The 12963-nt window shown below is 41.3% G+C and overlaps 1 protein-coding gene across 1 annotated transcript in view; it reads right to left on the reverse strand.

Annotated features, from left to right (window-relative positions):
• mydgf (myeloid-derived growth factor) overlaps positions 1-11893 on the reverse strand; it is a 37317-nt gene extending 25424 nt beyond the window's left edge. The window contains exons 1-3 of the mRNA XM_043720983.1: positions 11695-11893; positions 7556-7606; positions 1083-1144 (exon numbers count right to left, since the gene is read on the reverse strand). Of these exons, the coding sequence (XP_043576918.1) occupies positions 1083-1144; positions 7556-7606; positions 11695-11832 (251 nt within the window). The 5' untranslated portion in view covers positions 11833-11893. The remainder of the gene's footprint in view (positions 1-1082; positions 1145-7555; positions 7607-11694) is intronic.
• Positions 11894-12963: the final 1070 nt, after the last annotated feature.

Consider the following 12963-nt stretch of genomic DNA (forward strand, 5'->3'; position numbering starts at 1 on the left):
GGAAGAGGTGTAATCCAGGTAGCTGTGGGAATCGGTGGGTTTGTAGAAAATGTCAGTGTCAAGTCGGTCGTCACTGATGGAGATGGAGAGGTCCAGGAAGGGGAGGGAGGTGTCAGAGATGGTCCAGGTAAATTTAAGGTCAGGGTGGAATGTGTTGGTGAAGTTGATGAATTGCTCAACCTCCTCGCGGGAGCACGAGGTTTGTGCAGCTTAGTTCCTTATATCATCATTACTATTTTAGAGAAGTATAACTGCAACCAAGTGAAGTGGCCTTCTAGACTGCAAAAAATACTCATCAGTATAAATATGGACCTTTCTTTCAAAATGATGAATGTCTCAGCTATGTTAAACTACAAACAAGTACTAATGGGAAGAGATTTTCAACTGATTTTGATATCAGGTACAGGTGCAATTTGAGAACAATTGTGTTTAATTTAGAAAATATAGATGAAAATAATTTTTTCAAATCTACTTCAACAATTCAGTAATGAATACGTCTGCAAAATGTGCAGGTGTTACTTTCAAGTTCATAAATGAAACCAACTGTAATGGTATTTCCTTTGCGTAGGTCAGGCAGGAACATACTATAAAGTAGGTGTTTTTAAATCAACCTCTTCAGACACGTTGCAACACACCTCTGGAACAGCTAGGGCGTGAAACCAGATCTTCTGCACCACAACTATAAATATGTTGAACAAGGTCGCCACATCAGTTAATTGAGAACTAACCATAATACTGCAAATTAGCTGTGTTTCTTAATACAGGTATTACATTTGCTTGTGAAATTAAACTCATACAAATATTTATTGACATAATAATCATATCAACATGCAAGGTGGAAACAGGCAAAGAGTTTCCATCATCCCAGAAAATAAAGTCCTGTGTATGTTTTGGGATTTATACTATAAACCAGGTTCTAAAAGAAAGCAGCATTGAAATGTATCCAGTGTTTTTCTAAGATGAATGACTTACTCTAAAACGCTTCACTGAAGTTACTAAATTCATGTTAAATAGGTTTAATGATACCTATTTCATGTAACAATGCTTATTCAAAGCAGGGTCATAAATCCTGATTCACTTACCGCCAGACAGAGCAAGAGAATAGCTTGTTGTCCTCACTGATGCCTACACTCATGTGCCATTGCTGCAGGGGAAAAGCAATTATACTTCATCAAACAAAGACATTTACAAAAGAAAGTCTTCATTATTTCTGTGCTATAGTCAGTTAATTTACAGTAACCATAGCAGCTGCAGGCTTGAAAACTAAGGTTGCAGTCTTCTGAAGTGTGGCTGATTAAACGTAGATTAAAAATAAATTTCTGTTGGGGAGGTGTTAAATCAGATAAAAGAATCCTGCAATATTAATTCAAGTCTTATGAAAAGAAATTAAACAATAAGCAAATATCAACACATTTAAGCTTCCCAACTAAGGTTTCCAACCTAAACTCTGAAAGCATTTCAAACTTCTTTCAGAAAGTATGAAATGTTTGACATGAATTACGAGCTGGTTTTCAGGTTTCATGAGAGGAAAGATGAATCAGTGGGAAGCAGTATTCCAAATTCAGTTAGCATCATTAAAGAGAACAGACAAATAGATGCCAGGTGAATACCTAACATGACAGAACATTGGTATAATGCACCAGTAAATTCCAACTTCTCGGTCATAAAAAGAAGATTTTTCTTAGTAACTATAATTTAAAACTTCGCAACATTGTAGTTTACTTGTGCAAGTCATAATTACTGTTGAATTGGATTCCTGCTTCTGTTGCTTATTCAGTGATTTCTGAACTAAAACTAAAAATATGCAAATTTGAAAAGTTCAGGTACAAGCTGAGCTGTGCTGTATCCATGACAAATCTGCCTGCCAACACTCAGACTGGGTTTATAAGTGAGGAACATTTACCCAGGTAAAGCACAAAAGCTTGTTTCCCCTTTATGGTAGAGGGCCTTAGGCACTTCTACTTGTGGGACAGATCGGGTTATCTCACATGATTAGAATCTTCAGTTCACTGCATATACCCTTGAGCAGACTGTCAAATCTTGAATTAGTATCCCTACAGTGTGTAAATAGGCCCTTTGACCCAACACGTCCACAACGACCCACTGAACAGTAACCTATCCAGACCCATTCACCTCACCTATATTCACCTCTGACTAATAACGCACCTAGTCTACATACCCCTGTGACACCATAGGCAATTTAGCATGGCCAATTCACCTCACCTGCACATCTTTGGATTGTTGGAGAAACCGGAGCATCCGGAGGAAACCACCACTGACACGGGAGAATGTGGATATTCCATATAGTCGCCCAAGGCTGGAATTGAACCCGGGTTCCTGGCGCTTTGAAGCAGCAGTGCTAACCACTGAGTCACCGTGCCGCCCCATTTACTATCCTTTACTTTGTATGTAGGAAGGCTATTATGACTGGCTCTCATACTTCCAGGAGTAACATCATGATGCCAGTTGACAGGGCTCACATGAGGTACCACGAAGGGAAAAATTTCAGAGCAACAGTTAATCATGGAACTATGCTCCATGAAAAATCACCTCTTATAAAGAGAATGGAAACATGATAAACTAAATGGATTCCTTCCATGCTTTAAATTTGTATGAGACACATTAGAAATTACAGAAATTACACAAAATCTCTATATTTGCTTATTTGTATTACTCCATTTCTTTTCGAAGTAAACACGCTTAAGACAGACAATTATTTTCATTCAATACCTAACATAATTTGTACTATGACATGAGTATCCAAGTTATCAAAAGCTATCTTCAGTCGTAAATTAGCTGCTTTAGAATTACACAGCTCAACAGTGTATCCACCAAACTGTTCAACAGAAGGATAGAGTTAGCAATAGGAGCTTTACTCTGTATCTAACCCCTTCTTGTCTCCATCCTGGGACAGGGACAGTATAGAGAGCATTTTACTTTCAGTTTAAGAGAGTTGACAGTGCTTTATTTTCTGTTTAAAAGGGTAAAACACTGGATGGGTAAACAGTGACAAATGGGGTCAGAGAACAAGTTATGTAACAATAAGTAGAAATGAAACATTGTTTGTGCACACCACCTCCTGGCCAAACTGACAATAACAGCAGATATCTGAGTGCAGGTACTCTGATAATACTTCAGCTAGACAGTAAACAAAACAGTAAAAGGATTAAATAATTTACACCTAGATACAAGATTTTCTATTTAATATTCCACAAGTTCAAAGGAAATAATTTTTATAATCTCAATCTTACACAGAATGAAACTGAATGTCAAAATGCCATTTAAACATGCAACTACTGCTCAAATTTCATGATTCTGTAAATGGTTTTCCTTTCCTTCCGTACATGAGAAACCCCATGTTGACAATGACTTGGTCCTTCTGTCCTGTAAATGGTCTTCCTATATTAGAGCAGAATTCTTATTGTATATTTCAGCAAGGTTTAAGCCTGTATTCATCTTCCCATATAAAAGAGCACGTAAAAGCTCTTCAGTGTCCAATTAAAGAAATTTGCAATTAAGTTTTGGCAATGATTTGCTATACACTGAACACAGATTTGATTGGCCATGTGAACTTAAATCTTTTTCCTGCAACTCAAAAGTACCCATGCAGGTTCAGCACCATACTAGCTGAATACTCCAGCACATCTTATTGCTCCTTCAGGGATTAGGCTCAGTGAATACTGTTGGGATTCCTTCATCACCCACCACAGAGCCAGTGGCAGGAGTAGAGGCAAAAAGGAGGAGGAGGAGGAGGAGCGTGAGCGTAATCGATTCACCATTTACTTTTTTTTTGGCTGTTCCTCGGTGTCAGCCTCATCTCCACTGGTGCATTTCTCAACTCAAAATTCAAAAGACTGTATCCTCAAGTTACTTATGGAAATGTATGAAATTCTGAAAGTAGCTGGGACTTTCTGAGCTCCAATTTCCAGATGTCATATTTCTGACCAGGAATCTAAACAACAGAGCATTATAGCAAAACCAAATTTTAAAAATCACTGAATGCCAAAAAAGGTACACAAAATCCAAATGTTAAAAATCAAATATTCCTTTCAAAACTGGATACTTCATAGTCACAGTTTGGTCTTAGCTGACTTCCCATATATGGTAGTTAGAAGTCATTTGCCTTCAAATCTAACCGATATGGGCATTCTCTTGAATACGTTTGCCAAGTCTCACTACTATCTAGATTCTTCAGCAGTATCAGCTTCAGCTTCATCATTGTTTCCATCAGACATCCTTTGTCCTTATTAGAGGAAACATGCCTGATCCATTTCTTCTTTTCCCCAAGTTGCCAGCATCGTCAAGCTAAGTTGTGCATGGCTTGCAAAACAATCACTAACTCAAAGACATAGCTTACAGAGTACTGGAATACTCTTCCTCAGTAGTACAGGCAACGGAACTCCATCTTCAGTAAATGGGAGCCCAATAATGGCTAGCATTGTACTACTATTCAGCATCAATCTAAGGATTAAATACTGGAGGCCATGATTTTTAGATGTACCACTTGACACCCACAAGCCAACAGTGGAGCTTAGGAGAAGGAAAGAACGTTTGAAGGACTTGAGTGCTGTGTAACTAAGGTAAGCATTGTGACAGTTTACTAGAAACAAGCACCCACCTTGTCACAAACAAGCTGAATATTGAGGGAGTGCATTCCATTCCTACTCGGGAATCTGGCTGGATGATGCTGGGAGATCTGAGCGTCAAACATGTGCAGTCAATGACCTCTTAGATTGCAAGAAATCCAGTAATAGAGACAAATCAGACAGCTTGGTTCTCTGAGTCTCTGGTGAACTGCTAAACAAATAAGTTTTCCTAAAAAGCTGCCTGAGAGCTCAAAAATACACTGGTAAGTGACTAATTGGATGATGCTACTCAAGTCCCCTGTTGCAATGTGAAAGGACCCCCATGGGGAAGTCCAGTCTTTTGGTGATCTTCAGCAGTTTAGGCACAGCAGTTCCTCCCAAGCTGAAGGCTGCAGAGGTCGCTTCAGGTGGTGGCAAAAGAGATGGCAGTACTCCGTTTCAAGGATTCTCACTTCTGGCATTACTGTTTACTCATCCATAGGTAGTCGTAAAGCCTTTGGAAGACACTCTCACACTACACTGGCCCACACTCAACAGCTTGGTTGCCACCTTCAGGTTATGCTTGTTCCTTCACAGCTGGAGCCCCTGAATCTCCAGTCTTTGCTACTGTTGTCACAGGATATTCATTCCCTACTTCTCCTTAAGCACAAAAAAGCCTGTAGACCTGCAAAAGCAGAGGCAGCACTGAGTCTACTGGTGGAAGGGAAAGGGTGAATGGGTGGTATAGTGGTTGTGTAATGCAAGGGCAGGAATGCCTGCCAAGTTGGTGCTCACCAGGCTGATGCAAGGCAAATAGGTAATGAATTGTGAGTGGGAGGCACAAGGGTCCCACTCAGGCATGAGCCCCTGAAAAAGAAAGTCAAGATCACAAGACAGACAACAAAAGTGGGTGGGTGAATAGGTGGGAATATATAGTCACATGTGGGATAGTTAAGTATGCATGGGAAGGAGTGTGCAAACCCGGATACCAAGAGTGAGGCAAACACACATCGACCCAGCACTCCATCCTTCCACAAAGCTATCCACAAAGCAAGCTGAAAGAGGAGGATAACACAGTTTGAAGGCAAATGGCTTCCAATTCCTGTTTTCATATGAAGGCACCTGAGCCGGCTTGGAGTGTGCGCCAGCAGACATAAATGAAGATCAATGTTAGTTAAACCTAACTCTTCACTTTGGTGCGGCCTCATCCCTTTCACTTTTTATCAGGGCTTAGGCTGTCTCTCTGTAGCTTTGCTTCTTAAACAAAAAGATAAAAAAAATGTTTTATTAGTTAGTTGTATAAATTATCAGTTTGTTGCTTTTGAATACTTTTTCTGAAATTCACATTTATTGCTGGGCCAGATCCTATCTTTCTGAAATGTCCTCACCATTAGCTCCCGGAGTGAGAGAAAAATCTAACACCCACAAGCAAAAGACTTGGGCAACTCTCACTTAGCAGGACAAGGCCAGCAGATACACAGGGGCAGCATCACTTGCACGTTCCTCTCCAAGCCAAACATCACTTGGAACCACATCTTTCAACGTTATTCTGTCAAAATCCTGCAAATACCCTAGGTTTTTAGACTGGAGATCTGTGACCAGCAGTGTGCCACAAGGATCAGTGATGGATCCACTGCTTTTCGTCATTAGTATAAATGATTTGGATGTGAACATAGGAGATATGGTTAGTAAGTTTGCAGATGACACCAAAATTAGAGATGTAATGGACAGCGAAGAAGGTTACCTAGGAAAACAATGGGATCTTGATCAGCTGGGCCAATGGGTTGAGAAGTGACAGATGGAATTTAATTTATATAATGGTGAAAGTGTTGCATTTAGGAAAGGCCAGTCAGGACCTTAATGGTAAGGTCCAAGGGAGTGTTGCTCAACGAAGTGACCATGGAGTGCAGGTTTATAGTTTCTTGAAAGTAGAGACACAGGTAGACAGGATATTGAAGATAGCATTTGGTACTGCATTGAATACAAGAGTTGGGAGGTCATGCTGCAGTTGTACAGTACATCGGTTGGGCCGCTTTTGGAATACTAAATTCAATTCTGGTCTCCTGCTTTAGAAAACTTGTAAAGGTTCAGAAAAAATTTACAAAGATGTTGCCAGAGTTGGAGGGTTTGAGCTAAGGGGAGAGGCAGAATCAGCTGGGGCTATTTTCCCTCGAGCACCAGAGGCTGAGGAGTGACCTTATAGATATTTACAAAGTCCTGAGGGACATGGATAGGGTACATAGCCAAAGTCTTTTCCCCAGGTAACAGAGTCCAAAACAAGAGAGCATAGCTTTCAGGTGAGAGGAGAAAGATTTAAAAGGGACCCAAGGGACAACATTTTCACGCAGAGGATGGTGCGTATATGGAATGAGCTACCAGAGGAAACGGTGGAGACTGGTACAATTACATTTAAAAGGCATCTGGATGGGTACATGAACAGAAAGGGCTTAGAGGGATATGGGCCAAATGAGACTAGATTAATTTAGGCTATCTGGTCAGCATGGACGAGTTGGAGCAAAAAGTCTGGTTCCACCCTGAACAGCTCTATGTCTCTATGACTCTAACAACACAGTGGGTATACTTACAGCACATGGGTTCCATTGGTTCAAGATGACAAATGTTTAAGCACATCAACCGTAGGACAGCCGCATCACATTTTGGATTTGATCCAATTTGTAAATAATACAAAATGAACCAAGGTCAAATTAGGACAAACATTGGCAGCAGGGTATCTCAAGACAGAACTCTTGCTTTCCACTTGCAAAAATGCTGTGATTAAAAAGAGTTTGTATTGACGTCCATTTTCTGCAACTATAAATGCGAGACAAGCCAGGTATTTTTCAGCTGTCAGCTTGCAGTGCTTAACAATGTCTGGACAACTGCAATGTTTAAGAATTGTTGAATATTTTAAATAGCTTCAGTCCAAACATAAGCATTAACTAACTACACACTGAGCGTGCTTAGGTCAGATTCCCTTGTTCACCACTCACCTCATTGGTTCCTCCTTGAGATGCATATGTGAATGTGCATACATGTTCACCCTAAATGGAAACAAAATGTAAATTTTCTTCATGAAATATTTTAATCTAAAACTATACTTACTACTTGTAATTCACATTTCAATTAAGATCACTTTCTTTTAGTTGAATAGAAAAGCCTTTTCAGGCCATCTTTAAAGCTGAAATGCAAATCAGTGAGAATAGTGTTTAAAAGTTTCTACCTCTCATTATGCAAACTAAAAAGGTATGGCACAGCTTAAAATTATGCATAGCAAATTGAATATTATTTCTCTTTTTTAAAATTCATAAATCAAATACAACAAACAAGTTCTGACATTGAACTTTAAAGCAAATTTTCATGGAATATGTGGAATGTCACCTTGGATTAATCATGTGGTCACTTTGCTGCAATAACTTGTTATGAAGGTGTCGAAGTGTACTGTACCTTTAAGAAAGTTAAAAGCTAGCAGAAGTACCTGACAGCACCAAGTGTTCTGAATACGATGTAATGTAACCTTTTGGTCCAGCAGATGATGTAGCTGGTTGCTTGGAGACAAAAACAAATTTGAATTAGGCCAATCAGTTTAAATAATATCCCAAAAAATATACCGGTCCCAGGTTCAATTCCAGCCTTGAGCGACTGTGTGGAGTTGGCACATTCTCCCTGTGTCTGCTTGGGTTTCCTCCGGGTGCTCCGGTTTCCTCCCACAGTCCAAAGATGTGCAGGTCAGGTGAATTGGCCATGCTAAATTGTCCATAGTGTAAAGTGCATTAGTCAGAGGGAGGTGGGTTACTCTTCAGAGAGTCGGTATAGACTTGTTAGGATGAAGGGCCTGTTTCCACAATATAGGGAATCTAATCTAATCTAAACACATAATCCAGGCTGAAACAGTGCAATACTAAGATAATTTTAGGGCAGCACGCTGGCTCAGTGGATAGCACCGCTGCCTCACAGCACCAGGGTCCCAGGTTCGATTCCAGTCTTGGGCAACTGTCTGTGTGTTTGCACATTCTCCCCATGTCTGTGTGGGTTTCCTCCGGGTGCTCCAGTTTCCTCCCACAATCCAGATGTGCAAGTCAGGTGAATTGTCCATGCTAAATTGTCCATAGTGTTAGGTGCATTATTCAGAGGGGAGTGGGTTAATCCAGAAGGTCAGTGTGGACTTGTTGTGCCAAAGGGCCTGTTTCCACACTGTAGGGAATCTAATCTAATTTTATGGGGCGGCATGGTGGTTCAGTGGTTAGTACTGCTGCCTCACAGCACCAGGATCCCAGGTTCGATTCCAGCCTCGGGCGACTGTGTGGAGTTTGCACATTCTCCCTGTATCTGCGTGGGTTTCCTCCGGGTGCTCCGGTTTCCTCCCACAGTCCAAAGATGTGCAGGTCAGGTGAATTGGCCATGCTAAATTGCCCATAGCGTTAGGTACATTAGTCAGAGGGGAAATGGGTCTGGGTGGGTTACTCTTCGGAGAGTTGGTGTGGACTGGTTGGGCCGAAGGGCCTGTTTCCACACTATAGGGAATCTAATCTAATCTAAATTATTACAGACTGAGACACATCAACAGCACACCTTATGGATGAACAATTCAAATCTTCTGGATATCCACATTTAATTGTGTATAATGTCACGTTAGCAATAAAATATGGACTGATTTTTGTATGATTTGATCCAATTTTAAGACTTAGGACCTTTCATAGACTAAAAGAGAAACCATTGACTGACTGTTAAGTCAATCAGCTGATCACACCAGTCAACTGAGCTTTGTGAAAATAATGTGGAATAAACAAAATTGTCTGAATTGAAGTTAACATTTTATCAAAAGACACAAACTAGTTAATCTCGTCAGGTATGAAATGGCCTATTTTGATTTACACCTACATAAGTTTCACATATTTGAGATGAAAGGCTTCACGTGCCATTTATCAAGCTTGGAAGTAATAAACTCAGACATCGCTGATATTTCAGGGCACTATTTCTGACAGAGCTGGGGATATGGATTTGTGACTGGTACCAGCAGTAAAGAATGTTCACTTCTCAAAGGAAAATGCCCAGTGATTATAAAGGAACAGCAAGAACACAAAGGGCAACTAAAATACTCATTACTGTTCAGGGTAGAAGTCATTAATTAGAGAACCGTAGTCTCAGGTTAAAATACCCAAGGACTTAAGTTTTATATTCCCTTCATACTGGACACTGTCCCTTTTCAACTTTGTATTTGCATCTATGCTTGACTTTACGTCCTAATTTTTAAACACTTTTCAGATAATAAAATTGGAATAGGTTGCGAACAAAATTATGCAGAATTGTCTACTCAAAAAGCAGAATAAATTCAACATGGCCAATTAGCGCCACACCAGTCTACTCTCATCAAGTTATGTTGACAATGACTTGGTCCTTCTGTCCTGTAAATGCTCTTCCTATATTAGAGCTAAATTCTTATTGTATATTTCAGCAAGGTATAAGCCTGTATTAATCTTCCCACATAAATGTGCATGTAAAAGCTCTTCAGTTAAAGGGATCATTAAAGGGATTTGCATTTAAGTGCTATATACTGAACACAGATTTGATTGGCCATGTGAAGATAAACCTTTTTCCTGCAACTCAAAAGTACCCATGCAGGTTCAGCAGCATACTAGCTGAATACTCCAGCACACCTTATTGTTCCTTCAGGGATTAGGCTCAGTGATCACTGTTGGGATTTCTTCACCACCCACCTCGGGGCCCGTGGCAGGAGCAGGAATAAAAAGGAGGAAGAGGAGGAGCGTGAGCGTATTTGATTCACCATTTTTTTTTGGCTATCCCTAGGTGTCAGCCTCATCTCCACTGGTGGCAATTCTCAACTTAAAATTCAGAAGACTGTATCCTCAAGTTACATTCCAGAACTTCCTTTCTCTTCTTAAGCAGCCTGTTATGACCAAGGGCGACTTTCTGCTACACAGATACTATGGGTCTGGACATTGTCTACAAAATCCAATGTTGGAGCCACACACCTTGCCACAGATGGGTTTGGTGTTGTTTGATGAGTCAGCTGAATGGAATGCCTGATTTTTACATAGTCTTTCTGCTGTTTACACCTAACCTCCACTTGGGCTAAAATGTTTCCAACTTTGCAGATGTTTTATCATCAGTTTGGGTCGTCCTGGCCAAGAGATTCCCAGAAGTCATTTCAGTTAGGCTTTGAGAATGTCTTAAAAGCATTTTCTCTGACTGCCATGTGTCAGTTATCAGATAATGTAGCGCACCCAGACACAACTGATCAATGATATGCAACTGCTCAATGCGGAGGACAGAAATATAGGAGGCCATTCTGCCCAGAACCTGCTTCACATTCTAAATCACAGCTAATTATCACCTCAATGATGTAATCCTCTAGGATCCCTGTACCCCCTAATGTCTCTAGTGACTGGAAATGAACTTAATGACTGAGGTTCCAAAACCCTCTAGGGTACAGAATTCCAAATGTTCATCACCGCTGATACAAGAAGTTCTTCCTCACCTGACACCTCAGTGGCTTTTATCCTGAAACTGTGTTCCCTGGTTCCAGACACCACTGTCAGGGGTAACATCCTTTCTGGATCTAGTCTATCACCAAGACTATCTGCAAGATTGACTCTCACATTCCTCTAAACACCAAATAATGCAGGCCCAGTTCCAGTGTACTATCTGGAAGGGAGCCGGGATCATCCCTGATGTCCTGAACAGTATTTGTCCCTCAATGAATTTCAAACTGATTATCGCATTGTTGGGTACGGGATTCTGCTGTGTGCACATTGACTTTGACATTTGCTAAATTACCGTCGACTTTTAAAAAAAAAATTGCGGCAGCTCGATAAAAGGCTTGAGCCCGCCCGATGGTGGTGAAGGGCGCTATATAAATGCATGCAATTTGCATCTAGTCCACGCTGCTCCACAACACCTGACTACAAAATGGGGAGATGGCTTTCGTCCGAGTGCAGACACAGTATCTGAGGTGTTGCTGGGTTCAGGGAATAAAGTTTCGAATGTCATTGCCAGGGCCTCCTCGGACAAGAGCTGACGTGGCGGCAGAAGCCCTGGCAGTCTATGTTCTGGTGTCCCAGAGGCCTCTGGCCCAGCTCCTCAGCCCCATCAATAGCATCAGTTCTCTTACCAGTGTCTCACTGTGCGAGTGCACCAAGCCCCCCGGCCTGACATCGAACTCCCCCGTGCGCGAGAGCCCGGACGCGCCGCTCGAGCCAACCGCGCAAATCAAAATAACGGCCAGCAGCGCGTGCCCAGCCCATGCCATTGCACCTCTTGCTCCGAACAGCGGCCTGCGCCTCACTGCGCAACCGCCATGCTACTGACGGCACCACCCTCGTGCCATTCAACGCAGCGGACGGGCGTTCTCGAAATACACAACGAGTGTGGGTAATCAAATAATGAGGATAGAGACATACAGCACGGAAACAGACCCCAGGTAGGAGCAAATTACTAGACTGGCTCTGATGGGGAGTAATCGTGACTCAAAACTTTAGCTTCCTTTCTTTCCATGGGTGCTGCCTGACCTGCTGAGATCTCCAGCATTTGTTGTTTTTACTTCACTGAAACAGACCCTGCCTTTCAACTAATCCACACTGACCATATTCCCAAACTAAACTAATCCCATCTCCCTGCACGTAGTCCAAAATTGCCTCTGAAAGAACTTTTCGAAATGGCTTCTAAGTTTTTTTTAAAAAATCACACAACGCCAAGTTATAGTCCAACAGGTTTATTTGGAAGCACTAGCTTTCAGAGCGCTGTTCCTTCATCAGGTAGCTGTGAAGCAGGACATAAGACAGAATTTTTATAGTAAAAGATGACAGCGTCATGCAACTAAAATGATATATTAAACAACCCTTGATTGTTGTTAAGTCTTTCCTCTTTTAGAATGGGTTGCCAGTTTCGGTTCATTAATATGTAAATCCCAGATATTCTTTTAAGTCACGTTCTTAAGATTGTTGTGTGATTTTTAACTTTGTCCAACTCAGTGCAATACCGGCTCCTCCTCATGGCTTTTAAACATTGTAAGTGTACCTGCATCCACCACTTCTTCTGGTATTTCAGTCCACAAACAAATCACTCTGTAAAGGTTGCCCTTCATGTCCGCTTTAAATATTTCTCCTCCCACCTTAAAATGATGCCCCCTGGTTTTGATCTCTCCCACCCTAAGGAAAAGGCCTTTGCTGTTCACTTTATCCATGCCCCTCATGATTTTATAAATCTCAATAAGGTCACCCCTCAACCTCCTATGCTCCAGTGAAAAACGTACCCCAGTCTTTCCCGTCTGTGTTTCTATCTCAAGTCCTCCATTTCCAGTGTTATGAAGTTGAAGATGTGTACTGTACTTTTGAGAGAGTGAATGCTGTTTTGCACTGAGAGCTTATAAGCACCTGTCATA

This window comes from Chiloscyllium plagiosum, chromosome 31 (genome assembly GCF_004010195.1).
Source record: "Chiloscyllium plagiosum isolate BGI_BamShark_2017 chromosome 31, ASM401019v2, whole genome shotgun sequence".
Taxonomy (NCBI): domain Eukaryota; kingdom Metazoa; phylum Chordata; class Chondrichthyes; order Orectolobiformes; family Hemiscylliidae; genus Chiloscyllium; species Chiloscyllium plagiosum.